The sequence below is a fragment of the Cyprinus carpio genome, chromosome B8 (assembly GCF_018340385.1).
Source record: "Cyprinus carpio isolate SPL01 chromosome B8, ASM1834038v1, whole genome shotgun sequence".
NCBI lineage: Eukaryota > Metazoa > Chordata > Actinopteri > Cypriniformes > Cyprinidae > Cyprinus > Cyprinus carpio.
The window spans coordinates 14,720,233-14,739,384 of NC_056604.1; the positions used below are offsets into that span (position 1 = coordinate 14,720,233).

Below are 19,152 nucleotides of genomic sequence, written 5' to 3' on the forward strand. Positions count from 1 at the left end.
CTGTGTAATTATGAGAAATGCTCTGTTGGCCCACTTTCTTTTTTTCTTTTCTTTGTTTGCAAACATCACAAAATGTATTGAATTCCTGAATTGAGGAAACCATCTTGACACCCTTAAAATGAACAAACTGTCCCTTACTTTGTAGTGTTAAGCAGTGTTTTCAAATATTCATCTTCACTTTAAGTTGAATGTAATGAATAAACAAGTGTTTACAATACTATAAAATGTTCTTCATGTAGAGAGAGAGAGAAAAATCGTTAACACCATTTTATTTCAGCAAAAATTTGAATGTACTTATATTCAGCTTTGTCAGTTTTTAATCAGAGAAAAAAACGAGACAAACCCCGATGAATTTAGTGTTTTATAAATATATATGAAACAGATGAATAAAACTATTTTGTTAAACAAATCAAAGTTAAACATACTAATAATATGAGTGTCAGAGTCTAAATCGTTTACAATTGTAACCATTAGAGGTCGCTGCAAGCTAAAGAGAAAAAAGCAAAACTGACTAAATTTTCAGAGGACCCAAATGGATATGGCATGGCAGTTGAATTATTTTACTTTGAATAAAAGCTTAAGTATAATTTAACAATATAAATGATCAGTGATAAGCATATGCATAATATAAGAGGAAGTAATTAAACCCAACATACTGCCTTTGGTTATTTTTATTTGTTTTTTCAGAAATGTACACACTGCTACATGTGTATCCATATCCAAAATTTTTTTTTTTTTTTTGCTCCTCTTACTCTCACAATGCTGACTCAGGTGTTTGGACAGAGGAAATGTAGACGAGCTCTTCATTTATCTAATTTCCTCCTCTCACTACTGACTCTCAGTGCAGTAAGCTGACCTCAGTCAGGATGAAGCGTTTGGAGGGCAGCCAAACACACTGTCTCTCCTGCTGAGGAATCCAAAGATACTGCATCTCTGCATCTCAGCACTGCCGGAACCGAGGTGCTCATTTTCCTTCCAGGAACTGCTCTGCTTTTTGTCAGTAGTGGAAGTTCTTTAAGCATTTATCAAGGAGCTGAAGGCACATAAACAGAATGAGGGCGAGAGAAGTGAGATTGTGCAAGTACAAAACAAAGCAGCAGAGCTCAAGACCTAATCACAGACACCTCGGTTCACTTTATCCTGAGAAAAAAAGATAAATGGTGATCAGAATGAATTGAAAACCATTCTGATACATATTTCATCGATGCTAGCAGCATGCTAATGTAGCTGAGAGCTAGAAAATAAACTGATGCATTGTTCTCAGGAAATGACGGTGTCAGTTACTACAATATTTGTTGATAGTTATTCATTTGAAAGGAAATAATATTTAAATAAACAGTTGAATGTTTAACATTATTTGAGGAAATTACATCAGTCTTTTTAATCACAGTATTTCAGTAAGGTACACACACACACACACACACACACACACACACACACACACACACACAGTGGATTTCCATGTTTTATGGGGACATTTCATAGGCATAATGGTTTTTATACTGTACAAACTGTATAACCCTACACAACTGTACACCTAAACCTACCCCTTACAGGAAACTTTATGCAAACTTCATTCTGTATAATTTATAAGCTTGTTTCCTCATTTCCTTATGGGGACCAAAAAAATATCCACAAGTACAAGGATTTCGGATATTGACATCTTTATGAGGACATTTTGTCTCCATAATGTAGGGTTTACCAGGACCACACACACACACACACACACAGAGAGAGAGAGAGAGAGAGAGAGAGAGAGAGAGAGAGAGAGAGAGAGAGAGAGAGAGAGAGAGAAATTAATCATATAAAGTAACAAAGTTAACCAATTAAGTTTCACTGTATAAAAAGTTTTTGTTTACATAATATGTGTGTGTGTACTGTGTATATTTATTATGTATATATAAAACACGCACATACAGTATATATTTTGATAATATTTACATGTATATATTTATATAATACATTTATAATTTATATGTTATTTTTATATTATAATTGTATTGATTACACAAATAATATAAATATAAGTGAAAATGCATGAACTGTCTTGTCAGCCTAGTAATGTAATAAAGTTTGTTTTACTGTATTTTTTGTTTGGCAACATTTACAGTGTACAATCTTTGCTATGAAATAGCCTACAAATAATAATAATAAAAAAGTTTTACTATATACATAGCCAAAAAGGACTCGTCCGCATTTAGTGTCTGCACCTAGTAATGTTTTTTATCAAAAAAAAAATGTCTTTGAAAAATAGTGAGACCATGGAGTGAAGTACTTAGATGTCAAAAACAGATGCCCTGAGCAGCTAAGACACCTGCAGAACTGATGCCAGAGCACTGGATGTTTGTCCTGCACGAGCGCGCAGGTGTCTGATGGACTGGGATGGCGTGACGTCATCGAGGGGGCACCAACGAGTTTTGGCAAAGAAAAGCTTGTAGATCCACAGTGAAAAAGGGACACTGGCAGCCGAACAAATGCAGTGTGTCTCAAAGGAACGCTCTCTCGGCGGTTTCTCCCGCTGACACTATCGAGGGTAAGATCTAATATTATTCTCTGATAACACACGGAAAATTCCTCACGGCAGCAGCAGAAAACTGACAGACTAAAACCTCCATCTACCGGACTGCAGCAGAGCCAAGATTCCATAACAAACTCTGAACTACGAAAACACCACTTTCCCGATGGAAAACTGGGTTTGTTTTTCTATTTTCCAACACAAATAGATCAAACCCGTGGAGCAGCCGACGAAGGCAGGCGACGGTAAGAGCTCCAGGAGCATCGCTGTCTTTGTAGTTTTCTCCGCGGATGGGCCGGAAGATAAGAAGACTGTGTTGTCAAAATCGGAATTTATACTATGTTTCATACGTGTGTAGGCTCTTTTGTCACTTCTGAATACACTTACGAGTGAAACAGCTGTTATTCTGTACTATAATGCGCACGGGTTTGTGTATGTATCCGTTCAATTTCAGAGCCAAATACAGGCGTTACTATTGTCACACAAAGGCGAATGAATGCAGCGCTGCCTATTGTGTGTTCAGCTGGACTCACAGCTTCATTTGTGCTTTCTAGCCTTCATTCACTGGCTTAACAAGTTCTCCGTTTTTGTTACTTCATGTTATCATAAATATGAACAATAACATCATTAAGCAGAATAAATGTATACATTTTGTTTTGAACGTTCAACAGTAAATTGCATCCGCTTGCACAGTCAGCGCCATAGTCATATGCATTATTTATAAAGTTTGGCTCACCCGGTCTGGTCCATTGGTTTCTAGATTCTTCCGTGTACTCAGCATTTTTTTGAAGTCAATAAATTATAATAAGAGATAGGTACTCTCAACATATATGTGTTCGGGAGAAGCTTTTTATTCTACAGGAACGGGTCCATCCTCTTATGGGTGATAGCATGTTGACATCACATGACCTGTTATGCAAATTGACGAGTTACTATATATAATAATAGCCTACTAAAGTTTAGATAATATAACACTTTTAATCAGTGCTCTTTACAAAGCATATACAATACATCTAAACTAAACAAGCAATGGCCAATGTCTATTACATGGAGGTGTGTAGTATGAGAGAAAAAGAAAAAAACTATAAAAAATATATATATATAAACAAACAGCTTGGTTGTGGAGAAGCTACAGTCGCATGCATTCAGGCCAATAGTCAGTACAGAGTAAAAAAGTAGTGCAACAGTCGGTTGCGGAAGTAAAAATTCCATTCATTTTTTCCATAGGACAATTGATTTTAATGCTAACTTATTTAACTTTAAACACAGTCATATTGTTTAAAGATATTCAAGACTATTATATGCTTTTGTTGAAGCCGTCAGTCTGCTCAATCTATTTTGACAATTTTATTTTTCAAATTTATTCTTTTAAATAATTGTGTTTAACAGCTGAATGAAAAACTATATTACTGTACCCAGGATTCTGCAAAGTAATCTCCACCAGTCAGAAACTGATACAAATAAGTTGTATCCACCCACTCACTCCCATGAGGTACTGCGAATGACAGAATCGAGTTAGTCTCCCTAGGCTCTCAAAATTGTGTATATATATATACACATATGTATAAAATAAAATATGTTGTTTCTATATATGCAATTAACATCTTTAAAGAAATATTTTTATATTTTATTCCCCATTTATTTTTCCATCTTTTTAATTTGATTGTCATTTGCTGTCCTTTTTTTGCGGTGGGATTGTAGTAGAATGTCTTGTACCTTTGTGCTTTTGTCCAATTTTCAAATATTTTTTTGCTTCAAATCAAAGTGTGTAATGTTTTGATTCGCTCCTACATAGCTGGCTTGTTTAGTTAATGGATAATAATTTTTTTAAAATCCCTATGGGAAAAATGAATGGGAGAAAAACCTTTTCACACCACTGAAAGGGTGTGTGGGCACTGTTGCGCTCTAAGAGACAGCTAAAGGCAAAGGAGTTCATTTTAACCAACTGAGTTGGAAAACAAGAAACAGTTTTTAAATGAGATGCATGTTTTGTATAACAATGTAGAAAACCACCAATTTTAAAAACTATGAATGTAAAAATGTGCATTTGGTAGTATTTCTAAACCAAACCCGTTCCTGTTTTTATTGTAATTGTGATCAGTATCTAATGATACATCTGCTCTCTGTCTCCTCTCTTTCCTTTTCTCCATGAAAGGGAATGAATAAGAAGCATGACACATAGCTGCGTGAGGAGCATGGAGGGAACAGGACAGCCTGGAGCCGGAGACGGCAAGTGAAAGCTCTTAGATTATAAATGAAACTCACCTGCAGCTAATGTTAAAGTCAGACATCAGAGAACCTCCAACTCTAGTGCAGGAGTGTAACTGACTTTGAATATAACATGGAGTGTTTTTGGGGTAGAGATGAATCCTGGGAGACTCTGTTTTAGAGTGTTTGCTGTGTGCAGCAGGCGCTGACTGACTTTGGGATGTTGCTATGGAAACACTTGCCCTGTACCAGGGTGTTGAGTTGTATTCCACCCAGGACTGTGCCCCCATTGCTTTGATAGTGTGTAGCTGGGATTTAAGATCTCTCTCTTCGAGACGAAGGGTTAATTTTTGCATAATGCAGCTGTGATTTGAATTGTAGATTGTAATAAAAATAATCTTGTGTTTTTTGTAATAGAATATTGCATTATTTGGTCCTTTATCATTCTCCTCACTCTCTGCAGCCTCTTGCAGGCAATGCCCAATTGCCCTTCTCTAAGGTATGGCTTGGCAGAATACATCCCAATTCCGATATGGCTTTGACCTGGGGGGACATTACCAGGATCTGCGTCCTCTTGGCACGGGAGCGTCTGGCCTCGTCCTCTCTGCGGTGGACAGGCGCAGCGGCCTGCGTGTGGCAGTCAAGAAGCTGGTCATGCGAGATGCCGTCAGCGTAAAACATGCTCTGAGAGAGGTGAAGATCACCCGCCGCCTGCAGCATGAGAACATCGTCCGGGTGTATGACGTGTTGGGGCCGTCCGGTCACCCTTTACCGCGTGACCTGACCCATGTGTCAGCGATTTACATTGTGCAAGAGTGTATGGAAACTGACCTGGCACGGTTACTGGAGCAAGGGCCGTTGCCAGCAGAACATGCCACCCTACTCTTTTATCAGCTGCTTCGCGGGCTCAAGTTCATCCACTCGGCCAACGTGCTGCACCGTGACCTCAAGCCAGCGAACATCTTTATCAACACTGAGCAAATGCTGCTGAAGATTGGAGACTTCGGTCTGGCTCGCATTGTCGACCCACATTACTCACACAAGGTAAGAGTCACAGCAGCTGGGCAGGTGTCACTGCGCAAAAAAAAAACTAAAATCAAAATAAATAAAAATAATACTAATTAATACATATGTTTTTATTGCTGTGGTTTGAAGATAATTGAGTTATAGAAATATAACAATAATTACAAATCAGTTCTGCATTAGCTATTGGTAACTTAAACATGAAAATAATTTGTATTGTTATTGGTCAAAATAAGTCAGTATTGATCCTATCAAAGCTGATCGAGGTGTTTATTAAGTAGTCTTGGATTACACTATGCAGTTTTGGTGGAATTTTATTTATTTATTTTTTTGTATATGTACTATGACAATACCATATTTTTGGAAATGTTGCAGGGTATTCTTTGAAGTACATTGTAAATACCAGGGTAATTATTAGGTTACCAAGTACAGTATATACGAAAGTATAAGGTAATGGTACCGCCACTACTTTTTGTAAGAGTGTGGCTCACACTGAGTAATACTGTGAAGAATTGGTTATTTTAGTTTATTTTGGGGTACTTTTGGATGTTAGTAAGTATAGTACTGTCATGTGAGCTTTCACTGTGGTTCACCCTGCAGTTACAGTCTGGCCTTGATTAGCAGAATCACATTTCCTATCAATTATCATGAGCTGCAGGCTGTTAAGATAATGACATATTAATCCATTTACAGCTTCATCTTCACTGTAACCTTCTTAGGAACAGAAGTACTTTAGATTATCTGCTTTCAATCAATCTTTTGATGGTTTTCATTGTCATAAGTCTAGGCAGCTACAAATGAATCTTAAAGGGATAGTTCACCCAAAAAATTCTGTCATCATTTACTCAACCTAATGTTATTCCAAAGCTGAAACTGAAACTTCTTCAAAATTCTTCTTCAAAATGTCTTCTTGCGAACAAGTTTGGAACGACACGGGTGTGAGTAAGTTTTTATACAATATTTACATTTTTTGGTGGTGAAGTATGCCTTTAAGCACTAGTATCTGCTATACTACATGAGGTTTAACAATTTCCTATATTATTATGCATATGTAAGTAATTTTAAAGCAGTCAATGTAGTTTAGAAAATTCTTTGACTTATTGTTTTTCGGTCTTAGACTAAACTCATGCTTTCAATTAAGACCTGTTGATTGATAAAAGATTTTTTTTGAAGTTAAGAGAGCATTTTTGGGGCATAATGGTTTGTTTGATGCAGATACTATTGCCTGCTTGATCCTGGTGGCCTTACATCAATATAAGAACATCTACAATCTATAGTTACTTCATATTTCCGTGCACTGCTCAAAGACGCGTTCAAACTTTAACATTATACTATTGCGTTTCACAATAATTATGAACAATTATCTTGATGTTATGGGAGCTGAAATATTAATGTGGCACTTTACTGTCTCATTGTGCTTCTGTATTATTTAGCAGAGCTCACTGTGTAATACTAGCAGACCGGGAGAACGGCATGAATGGAGAGCTTTGTGTCAGACAGAACAAGGTGGGGTGAATGATCAGGGAAGGGGGGTAGTAACAGTTTGGGATTGAAGGAACAGCTAGAATAAAAATAGCCCAGGAAATTATAGTAAGTCTATTCTGTTTAAAATGCCATGCACTGATAGCTGAGATTGCAGACTCTATAAGAGCAGCATCCCTGTGCTCTCATGTCACTCAAAATATGCATATATTATCAAAATGTCAAAGCTGCTGTCTTTTCAGTGGCTTCAAAAAGTGTTTGGACACTTTAGCCACACTTATTGCACAAACATTTAGGCAAGAAATTTTTTAGCAAGAAAGGTTTTCTGTATGTTTAACTATAAAACAATAGACATGATGTATTCAGCAGAAATTTTCTGATTAGGAAAAATAAGTGGAATATGTGCTGCTGGTATACAATACCTGTGTGTAAACCTGTAGTGTTGCCAGATCTTGCTAAACTTAGTATCAGTCCTAGTAAAATAAAAGAAAGAAATAAACAACTAATGCTGATTTGGTGCTCAAAAAACTCTTATATTATTATCCATGTTGATAATATTGATTATTACTTATTATTACTTAAAATAACTTAATATTTGTATGAAAACCATGATATATTTCTTTTTCCATGGTTATTTGATGAGTAGAAAGAAAGAACAGCATATATTTGAAATATAAATATTTTGTAACATTTTAAATGTTTACTGTCTCTTTTGATAAAAAATGCATCTTGTTGAAAAAAAAAAAAAAGTATTTTTAAGTATAATAAACCTGAACTTTTGAATTGTAGTGTATGTGAATAACCAACCAATGAAAACCAAGCCAAAAGTCACTTATAGCTAGTTGACATGGCAACACTCATTTGAAGGGAACTGAGTTGGTATATTTTACAAATTTAGAAAATAAATTAAGTTTTAAGAAAAACAAAAAAATCAAATGCAATCATACACATAAATTTTAAGTTTTAACTTTTAACTTTACATGACCTATACTTTGTGGACGATATACCTAAATCTTGTCATGATATGAGTAATTTTATTTCACGGTAATGATATATATCACAAATCACGATATAGTTATTTTTGCTTTACACAAGGTCTTTATGGTATCAAAACTTTTGATGCCATAGAAATTTCATAATTCTTGTTATCAGTGTCAATATAACAAATTACTAATACAAGCCTAAAAAACTCAATAACAATCAAGATAAAAAAGTTCGTTAAGACAAAATAAAAACAGCAGAACAAACTAGATAAAAAAGACACTCAATATAAAAAAATTCGAATAAAAAATAAAAAAAAAATAAATATTATTAACTAATAAAATTACTAAAAAATCTCCAATTTCTAAACTAAATACATAAATGATGATATATACAACTAATTATTAAAGTTACCAAAGTGATTTAGTAAAGAGCAGTGAGAGATTTTTTCTCTTTTGTTGTTTGAATAACATGTTTGACAGCAGGAATATTAGACTGCTGTCACTTTAAGAGCTGCCCAGATCCAGTATACTGTTACACATGTGTTTTATTTCTCAGCTGTTTGCTTTCACTTAAGACCTACTGTGTTTATGAGGATATTTGCAAAGACGGGCATATTGACACATACAAGTGTGTTTGTTGAACCGTTCAAGGCTTATAAAGCAGCAAAAATATCTCCCGTTCAATATATACTTGTATATCGCCCACTACTACTATATACAGTTACTTTTATGAGAAAAATACACTTATATCTCTGTCATGTCTCATATACCAAGGATACCAAATGAGCCTGGACTGCCACCTGTGCCCCTGTAAAATATAGGTGTGTGATACTCCTGGTTGTATTAGTCTAAAGACTCATCAGTGTTTCATTGTACCTCTGAGTGTGTAGTGAGCTTCAGTGAATTAAGGGCAGTAGTTCCTTTCACCCATTCACAGAGCGAGTTCCTGCAACTCTGCCACTCAGTGCTGAGAGCGTCTGTTCCCCTCTCAGCATGGAGGGAACATTCAGTTCCCAAATCAAGAGGATCGCAAATAAGTGGACTTTGGATTCACAGAAGCATCTGGATCCACATATGCTAGTAGTGCAGGCAGGCAACTGAGAGGGCCCCAGATGGTTATACTCCTTCAATACCACATGAAGAATAAAGATGATGTGGAGACTGAACATCTTCTAGAATTTAAATAAGGAACCAGTGGGCCCATTGTCCTGTTCAGTAGCTCTTTTAAGATGGCTTGACCAGGGTAAGCAGCAATTTTAAACAGATACGCCATTGATTATAAGAGAACATACTGTAAGCTTTATTATATTTCTTAATGACTTATGATTGCCTTTGTAACAGATTTAACTTAAGATTGCTTTGGTAACTTGAAAAACCAAATGAATACAGATTTTTAGATATTACACTACTGTTAAAAGTTTGAAATAATTAAAATTCATAACAATAATTACAGTGTTCTTAAAGTTTTAGAAAGACATCTTTTAAAAAATATTACTACAATTTAAAATATTTTTGTATTATTATTTTATTCTAAAATATATATATATTAATTATTTTAACATATTTTATAATGAAATTTATTCCTGTGATAGCGAAGCTGAATTTACTGAATATCAATATGCTGATTTGGTGCTCAGTTATTGTATAGTATTATTGGTAACCTTTAATTATACATTACAGTATTTATATATAAATATAATAAAATGAAAATAATATTAACGTATTAAATATTTAAATATAATGTATTTAATATTTTAAACATTAAAATATTAATGTTACAATTTCTAAAAAGTTTTATTTATCATATTTGTTGATTTTTAGCCAGTGAAATGTGAGATGTTGACAGCAGGAAATCCTCAGTGTCAAGCCCTTCTCAGCGTGTAAGTTGCACTGACAGTTCTTGACAGCACAAAACCAGCGTCACAGACATTCGTTGGTCAAGATGTCTGATTTATGCCGTTTTTTCTTATTATTGCTCATTTTCAGTCTTTGTTCGTCTGGCTTGTGAATGGTTTCAAAGGTCTTAGTGAATCAGCTCCAATGAGAAGACAAAGGCTCTCTTTGTAAGCAAGATATGTAAATATCATTCTCGTTTGTGTCACCATCACCCTTCAGATCCACCCTACTGAGGCTGCCTGCTAAAATCTCACAAATAATTCATCACCTGGGCCCAGGGGGAGAGTGGGAGGTGAGAAAGAAGAGGAAAGGATGAAGGACGGCAGGAAGGATGAGCTGGAGGAGATTGTAGGAGGGGGTATTGGGAGTCATAGGGTTACTGTACATCAGCTGCTTCTCATCAGACTTTACACTGATGCTGACTCACACGGCTTTTTTTACACCCTACTTTTTATATTTATACAACACGTTTGCATTTACTAAATTAGATTTAGATGAAAAAGGTTTTATTTTTCAAATAAATGCTGTTCTTTAAAACATTCTATTTATCAAGGATTATATATATATAGGAATCACATAAATATTAAAAAAATTCACAGCTGTTGTCAAAACAGATAATAATAATAGTATCAAATCAGCATATTATAATGATTTCTGAAGGTTCATGAAAAAAAAAATCAGCTTTGCCAGCACAAAAATAAATGTACATTTTAAAATGCATTAAAAGTAAAAATCTAAATAATATGACTGCATTTATTTTTAAATACAGTATATACATGTATGTACAATAATCATTATAATATATATTTATATAAATTATATTAGGTTTTTATAAGGTTTATTAATTTGGTGTTCAAATGAGGAATCTTGGACATTCACAATTTTATTTTTAAGGCTGTCTACCTCCAAAAACGATAATCATGTTAAGTACACCATTTAATAGTTATGTATGTTATATATGGATGGCATTTTGTTTTCTCTGCAGGGATATCTGTCAGAAGGAATGGTCACTAAATGGTACCGTTCACCAAGACTGCTGCTGTCTCCAAATAACTACACTAAAGCAATTGACATGTGGGCCGCAGGCTGCATTCTGGCTGAGATGCTCACAGGACGCATGCTGTTTGCAGGTGAGACTAGAACAGCAAAGGCTCGTCATTAGCGTTTCTGTTGCTCTACTGGTTTTGTATAGATCTTGTGGGCTCGCTTGAAAAACAAGAACGTCAATCTTCATTATCCAGACTAGTCTTAAAGCGTCCTCTAGTGGCTATAGGTGATAAAATAAAAATAGACGTTGAGACCTGATACACCAATCGATTTCTTTTTTAATTTCACAGTGGTACCTTAGCATGATTCCTGTGCATGCAATACTGCCGAAGCATCAATACATTCAACAAAGAATGCATTGTCAAGAATATAAAAAACTGTATTAATAATAACATTAAGGTATCGGACAAAGTTGTGACGCCTCTCTGTTTGTTTCTCTTCTCTAGGTGCTCATGAACTGGAGCAGATGCAGCTGATTTTGGACACCGTGCCTGTTATTAGAGAGGAGGACAGACAAGAACTGCTGAAGGTCATGCCCTGTTTTGTAGGTCAAGGGTGGGAGGTCAAGAGGTCACTCAGAAAACTATTGCCAGAGGTGGAGGACAAAGGTAAGCTGAGCATATTTATTTTTAAATATATGATACTGTGATACATCAACAGCATTATTCACTGACTCCACATTTCAGCCGTTGATTTCCTGGAGTGTATCCTCACCTTTAATCCCATGGACCGGCTGACAGCAGAAGCGGCTCTGTCTCATCCATACCTGCAGAGATACTCGTGTCCTCAGGATGAGCCTGTCTCCTTGCAGCCTTTTCGCATAGAGGACGAGCTGGAGGACAATCTGGTCACCGAGCACGGTCACGCGCTCAGCTCCCACTGGGACAGGTACAGCGCTCGCATGTCACACACGGGCATCTCAGACTTCCCAACACCCAGAGTTCAAGGGCATTTGTTCCAGTTCCAGTGATGCTGACACAGATCTGTGACCGTTTTAAAAACACTCTTGATCTTTTATAAAGAATGTAATCTGTATAGCTGTGCAAACTTAATTTTGATTTCATAAATTAAGTGTAAAATAAAGTACAATCCACATTCCTACCATTTTGAATAATTATTTTAGTGCGTGTATTATAAATTAAATGTTAAAAAAATCATATTTCTAGCACCTTGTTAAAAAAATTATTTTAAAAACTAAATAAATTAATTAATAATAAGAAGAATAATTAAAAAGAAATAATTTAGATACTACTGTTCAAAAGTAGCATTTTTATAAATATTTTTCAGAAGAAGCTATATATTTAATCAGCAGTACAGTAAAAACATTAGGGTTTATGAAATATTATTACAGTTTAAAATTGTGATTTTTATTTATTTATTATATTTTAATGTTATTTACTTCTGTAGTGGCCAAGCTGAATTTTCTGTATGATAATGGAAATATATATTCTGCAGCAAATGTTCCACTGTCACTCAATGTTGCTTCTTGGCAACAAACATATTTCTCGTAATTTTTTTTTTTTTTTTTTTAATGATATGACTTTGATATGAAGATTACTCACTAAGAATTGTGGATATTATTTCTTTCTGAGGCTCTCCACAGCAAAAAGGGGAAAAAACTTGTTCTCTGAATTATGTACAGTACAAAGCCCAAAAATATGTTAAAATGTATACCAGGACATATTATGAACACATATTATGTTGTGTTTTTTTGTTATTATTAAGCATTTTACCATCATATATGTGTTAAGCAAAGAAATGGGTTTGTTAACCTGTGGGTACAATGTGTAATACTTTAAAAAGAACTTTAAAAAGAAAATAAACAAACAAAACTTTTGTGGACCTAATAAAATGCAGTACTAGAGCATAATGAAACCAAGAAAAAAAGATTAAGTTTTGGAGAACAAATTAAAGTCTGTATTCGTCCTTTGATACTTCTTTAATGATGAAAGTTTGATTGTTAAAAGTTTGTGGATACATAAACGTTAGAAGAGTGAAAACAAGGGTCATGTAAAAGGCAGTTTACACAGATGGGTACTGAAATGCCCCGAGGAGCTATCAGTGATGTAGAATGCTGTTCAGATAGAAACTTATTAAACCTCTGCATAATTATATCTCATAGAATGTCTTTGTTGTCCTCTATGCGGCCATATGGGCTCATCTGACAGAAGCTCTTCCATTACTGATCACAGCCAGCAGTGGGAGCTGAACAAGCTTGTTAGCTGAGGCCAAAGATCAGCGACAGAAATGAACTTTTGAAATGTGAAATTATTTTGACCAAGTGTATAGATGCGGCTGTTAAAAAGAAATGAATGTCTGTGCCACAGATGGGCTTCATTACCGCCAGTTTGACTCTTTTCTTTGTTTGCAAACATAAAATCTGTGCTTAAAGTAATGCAATTACATTGGTCTGGATAGAAGTTCAAATATTTGATAGCATAGACAAGCTTGATTAATTTAATCACATTAGTCAACACCAAGCTTGTTAACTGTTGGTCGATAAAAAGTTATTTCTGTTTTAAATCTGATTTGTTCACCAAGTAAAAGGTTTTTCTATTTTGATATTTTTCAACCTATAATTTATACCTGTGATCAAAGCTGAATTTTTAGCATCATTACTCCAGTTTTTAGTGTCACATGATCCTTTATAAATCATTCTAATTTGTGGATTTGATGCACAAGAAACAATGTTGAAACGATGTGCTGCCTAATTTTTTTTTTTTTTGGGAAAACATGATACTTTTTTTCAGGATTCTTTTATGAATAGAAAGTTAAAAAAAAGAAAAGATTTAATGTGAAATAGAAATCACTTTTGATCAATGTAAGGTCTTTGCTAAATAAAAGTATACATTTTATTTTTAGTGACCGTAAACTTTTGAACAGTACTGCAATCTTTAATGTATTTTTAATGTTAATCCAGTAAATAATTACACAAAAGTATAAAAGATGAAGTATAGTTTGCAAATCGTATTTAATAATGCTTGTTTTAATAAAAGTTATTAATATAATTTATCTTTGATTGTTTATGCTGGTGGTACAGTTCCTTACATTATAAAATGTAACTTAAATTCAATTAATGCAATTTAAAAAAAACTGGAAAAAGAGATTGAGGTGTTTTTAACCTAAACTATTCTTTTAAATAACACTCTGACTAATTGCTAATATGCACCTCGTTGTAAATTGTAAAAAAATGTTCATATGTGTGCTAAAATTGTATGCATTTTTTTTCCAGGTATGAAGGGAGTCAGTCATCAGATGCTTATTGGCCGCAGCTGGAGCAGTGCGGCTGCATGCAGAGCATCTCTGAACTGGGAGAGGCGGAAGACGAAGAAGTTCAAAGAGATCCACGAGCGAGTTCAGTGGCCCACATCGAGGAGGCTCAGGTAGACCCTCGCAAACACTCCCACAGCAGCTCCGCAGAGCGCTTCCTGGAGCAGTCGCACTCGTCTCTGGAGCGCGTCTGCGGCCAGTTCACGGACCTAGACTGCGGCCGCTCCTGCGATTACAAAGTGGGCTCTCCGTCCTACCTGGATAAGATCGCGTGGCGGGAAGGAAAGCCGCAGCACTACTCTGAACCCAAGCTAATACTGGACCTGTCTCACTGGAGGCATAACAGCATGTCTGCTCCGAGAGGTGGAAGCATGGAGAAGCTTCTCGCCGAGCCTGGAGATCTGTTCCAGGAGATCTCGCGCTGGGTGGAGAGCACGCAGTCTGGGCTCCACTCACCCGGTTCTCCTCAAGAAGCTCTCACCTCCCCATGTTCTCCTCCTCAGCCGCTGTCTCCTACAATGCTGCCTCATTCTCACAGGCAAATCCCAGCGGCTTTGCAACTGTCCAGCCCTTACGACAGCAGGAGGAGTCCTAACCCGTTCTTCAGTGCTCCTCCGTCTCTGCTGCCCTCTTCTCCTTCCTCGCCTCATCACAGTTCATCAAATTACCCGTCTTCCTCCATACGCTGTGTAAACGATGAAGAGCCCTCACAGATGGATCCTTCCGGGGAAGAACATTTTGACCTGGATGTGTTTATCTCTCAGGCTCTGAGGCTGTGTAGTCAGAGCGAGGTACTGCCGGAGAACTCAGACGCTCCTAAATCAGGCAGCATTAGTCATGTTCGTAACGTCTCAGATCACAGACCCTCCAGAACACAATCTCCAACGCCTGAGATGGTCAAGGCTCATGGGTGTCAAAAAGAGCACTGGTAGAGGAGATCTTTGACTTTTTCAATTTTTTTGTTTTTAGTGCAACTTGAGGTGGAATAAATCAATGTGAATACTGCAGACCTTTTTTTTTTTTTTTTTTTTGGAGAATGTTGATTTATTACCTGAAGCTATCATTCTGTATTTCAGAAGAAATCTGAAGTGTTTACCTCTAGAATGAGGATAACCTGGCAAAAACATCTGAGATCTCAAATAGGATTTGATAGGAGCCTTGAGGGCACATGGTGATGGGAAATCTTTTTTCGTCCCTTATGAAACTTTCTCAAAAAAACGAACAAAAAAAATCTGTTCTTCCGAGAAACTTTTGCATTCTCTACAATGTGTTTTTGTGAGACATCTGTTTGATTTCCACATTTCTCTGAACTATTCCATTTTAAATCTTTTAATCTTTTTGGCGAATAAATTTAAAACTACAATTTAAAACTAAATTTTGTTAGAGAAATTTTGCAAGTTTCTTATGAAAATGTGCAAGTATATTTTTTTCCTCCCAACTAATTTTCCCATAACTATATCTCTTTAGGTGCTCTGTAAATTTAAAACTAAAATGTTTTAATTAAATTCCTGTCAAATGATTAATCGCAATTAATCGCATCCAAAATAAAAGTTTTCGTTTACATAATATACGTGTGTGTACTGTGTGTATTTATTATGTATAGATAGACACACACATACAGCATATATTTTGAAAATATTAACATGTATATATTTATATTCATATAAATATCATATATAAATATATTTAACATATTTTTCTTAAATATATACATGTGTGTGTATTTGTATAGACATAATAAATACAGGCTATACAGCACACAAACACATATCATGTAAACAAAAACTTTTATTTTAGATGCAATTAATCATTTGACAGCACTATTTGATTACTAAACTTACTAAAAGCATTCAGAAAGAGTGAAGGCTTTATCTTTTAATTGTCATTGAATAAATTTAGTCTGCCTACTTTTTAGTTTATTGTTATTTATTAAACAATTAATAGAAGTGTGTAACAGGAGTATTTTTTCCATGTTGGCAAAAAAATGGCACTTTTGATAAACATATTTAAAAAGTTTTCACTCACAATAAAATAAAGACTCCAGTTATTTCAGTGGCCTTGAAAAAGATGTTTCATTCCACATAAGGTGGCCACCATGTATATGGAACATTTTGTTGCTGATTTAAAGTGTTATTTAAATGTGAATTTCAGAAGATATTTCAGTATTGCCCCATTCAAATTGACTGGGACACTGGTATAGATTAGATTAGACCCACTTAATCTCAATAATCCCTGTCATTGTATACTTTTGTTGTCTGAAAAATGATTAATGGCTGTCAAATATATCTTTGCATAGGGTATTTCTACAAATTTTTATTATTCTTTTTTTAATAGACCCCCCCCCCCCCCCCCCCCCCCCATCTTCTAGTGGTTTGGTCCCACACCAAACTCGCACCACTGGTTGCTGTGTTGCAAGAAAAAAAATCCACATCTTCAACTACAAATCCTTAATCACCAAATTAAAACAGGAGATCAGCAGATTGTTATTCTTTGTAATTTTAATTCCCATAATTTAATTAGTTAAAATGCAGACAACTTTCACAAAAAAAAAAAAAAAAAAAAAAAAATCCAAAATGAAAGGAAACAGCAATACAGTACATATGCAGATATGGGTTTTTTTTGTTAAAACTAAAGCCCTGTCTTAAGATGGTACCAGACTGAAACAGCATAGCATTAGAGACGACACACAGCAGGCAATCAGCAGAGGATTAGGCTACATTCTATTTTCTAGCGCAGATAAGAACATGAAAACTTAATAAATGATATTAGTACACTATGGGAGAATGTCACTAGGCTGTCAAGAACAGTTATGAAATCTTTTATCAACACACTGGATGTGGATATGGATGATTTAGATTCTGTAAGTCTTACATAGCGATCTCTTTGTATTTGTCCAATCATAACATGTCCATCTAAAAACACAGAATGGCTTTGATGTTTCTGACTGTGATTTAGTATAGTAGTGGCGCACATGCCATTCTTTGAATATGTAACTCAAAACTAACTCTGTGGCCAAACTACAGCAGCCTCATGTTCGCTTACACAAATACCTGAACTTAAACGCGATTCCTAAATTCGATGCAACTCTCAGAATTCTCAAAATATGTCAAAATAGCGTAATTACTTGTGGATCAACTACTGTAATGACACAGCAACAATTTATTAACACAAGTTTTATTAACACGTTTAGTTTAACGTCAGATACATTTAAAAACTCAATATAATCACTCTTGGAGTATTGAGGTTTGTAAGCGCGAGACCAAAACAAGAGCGCCAAGCGTCTGCGTTCGTGTATTTGCATAAAGAATGTTTTTTACTGCGCATGTGAAAGATTTCGCTAGCATGCCGTTAAAAAGCAAACCAATAGCAGAAAGGCAGATTATCTCGCCAGGTTGATGCAGGTTAGTAAAAAGTTTTACTGAATCTTGCTGTGTCCCTGTCTGACTCTAAACGGTGTTATCGCCACTGCTGGTGGAGGTTTGATTGACCTCATTCTGGCAGCTCAATATTGCATTTCAGGGAAACAAAATTACAAAGTTATTCAGCCTTACTTTTCAAAAAATAATCATGAAAAACTCTCAACCACTCTCTCACACAAGGGAGAGACATCCCTGGGCGAGAAAAAAAAAAAAACCAATGGATATATGGAACCAATGATCCCCTGTCTGAACTTTTTAGACTCTTTTGTGATATAACCATATTTTAGAAATTGCTCAGTGGTATTCAGCACTGAATTTTCTTCTTATAGTTACTGGTACTTCAACATAATCACTGCTCAGGAGCACAGTTTACTCTCCATGTGAGAAGTCACCACCCAGGTAGAACATATATATGTAGAAAAATATAGTTTAATGAAATTTATATCTATTCATTTCTTTTATTATTATTATTTTTAATCATATCCACCATGTAAAGTTGTGTACTACATATAGCAGTGTGATGTAACACAGGATCATCATGATTCACACCGCTAAACACAAAATGCCATGAAACACCTTTGCACTATGCCTGGTTATTTCATATTTAATTTGTGATTAATAGTTAGTTGATTGGCATTTTTAGGCAACTGCGATGAGTTATTCTACAATATGATTACAATGTAAACACCACAGTACTGAAGTTACTGTATCCAACAAACAGTAAAGCACAACAAGGCAAATGGCCATATAAGCATAGATTTGTTCTCGATGAAAAATAAAAACAAAATACACAAAAAAAGGAAAAAGAAAGAAACAGCAACACTTTGCATTGGTTCAAAGCCACATGTTTGTACAGTTTCCAAATCTGGTGACTATCCCGAGGCAGATTACAACAGTGTCTGACAAACATCTAAGCCCAGTTCACCTGATATCACATGATCATTTGATGTGAGCCTGGACTGAAATCATGAGACTTTTTGGTTTCTTGTGGTGTCATGGAATAGGTCGTTACATATTGACCTTTCATTATATGACACATTTGTGCCACTGAATACACATACTGACCTGATGTTAAACAAACTCCTCTTCTGATAAAGCTCAATGTGATATTAGAACTGAAGGCTTTATCAGTGAGGCTGGATCAAGTATCTTGATGCTGATTTGATTTAGGTCTAACACTGCCTCTCAATATATCATATGTGTGACACATGTTTGTGTGTTTGTGCTGGTTTTATGGGTTCACCCCAAGTGATTTTGGCTGTTCCGGCACATACAGGTATTTATATTGGCATTATCTGTTGGGCTTTAA

The 19,152-nt window shown here is 35.4% G+C and overlaps 1 protein-coding gene and 1 long non-coding RNA gene across 4 annotated transcripts; one reads left to right on the plus strand and one right to left on the minus strand.

Annotated features, from left to right (window-relative positions):
• Window positions 1-254: 254 nt before the first annotated feature.
• On the minus strand, window positions 255-3,402 carry LOC109095625. Its single transcript, XR_002018824.2, has 2 exons — window positions 3,252-3,402; window positions 255-1,033 (listed from the first exon to the last, which is right to left on the minus strand). It is a non-coding gene; the product is annotated as an uncharacterized LOC109095625 (long non-coding RNA).
• mapk4 (mitogen-activated protein kinase 4) lies at window positions 2,337-15,975 on the plus strand. 3 transcript variants are annotated; one of them, XM_042729889.1, is made up of 7 exons: window positions 2,337-2,760; window positions 4,671-4,744; window positions 5,187-5,767; window positions 11,093-11,237; window positions 11,601-11,762; window positions 11,841-12,042; window positions 14,387-15,975. In XM_042729889.1, exons 3-7 carry the CDS (start codon window positions 5,225-5,227, stop codon window positions 15,354-15,356), a joined length of 2,022 nt encoding a protein of 673 aa, XP_042585823.1. In that variant the 5' UTR covers window positions 2,337-2,760; window positions 4,671-4,744; window positions 5,187-5,224; the 3' UTR covers window positions 15,357-15,975. The 3 variants fall into 3 exon arrangements, with proteins under 3 accessions (XP_042585823.1, XP_042585824.1, XP_042585825.1); XM_042729890.1 differs by having other exon boundaries at window positions 2,337-2,533; XM_042729891.1 differs by lacking the exons at window positions 2,337-2,760; window positions 4,671-4,744 and adding an exon at window positions 10,327-10,455 and having other exon boundaries at window positions 5,691-5,767.
• The last annotated feature ends 3,177 nt before the right edge of the window (window positions 15,976-19,152 follow it).

Excerpts from the sequence above, each read along its gene's own strand:
- mapk4 (XM_042729889.1), top strand. The coding sequence starts at position 5,225 with ATGGCTTGGCAGAATACATCCCAATTCCGATATGGCTTTGACCTGGGG. Across the intron at positions 5,768-11,092 it reads ACCCACATTACTCACACAAG|GGATATCTGTCAGAAGGAAT; the intron begins GTAAGAGTCACA and ends TTTTCTCTGCAG. Across the intron at positions 11,763-11,840 it reads GCCAGAGGTGGAGGACAAAG|CCGTTGATTTCCTGGAGTGT; the intron begins GTAAGCTGAGCA and ends TCCACATTTCAG.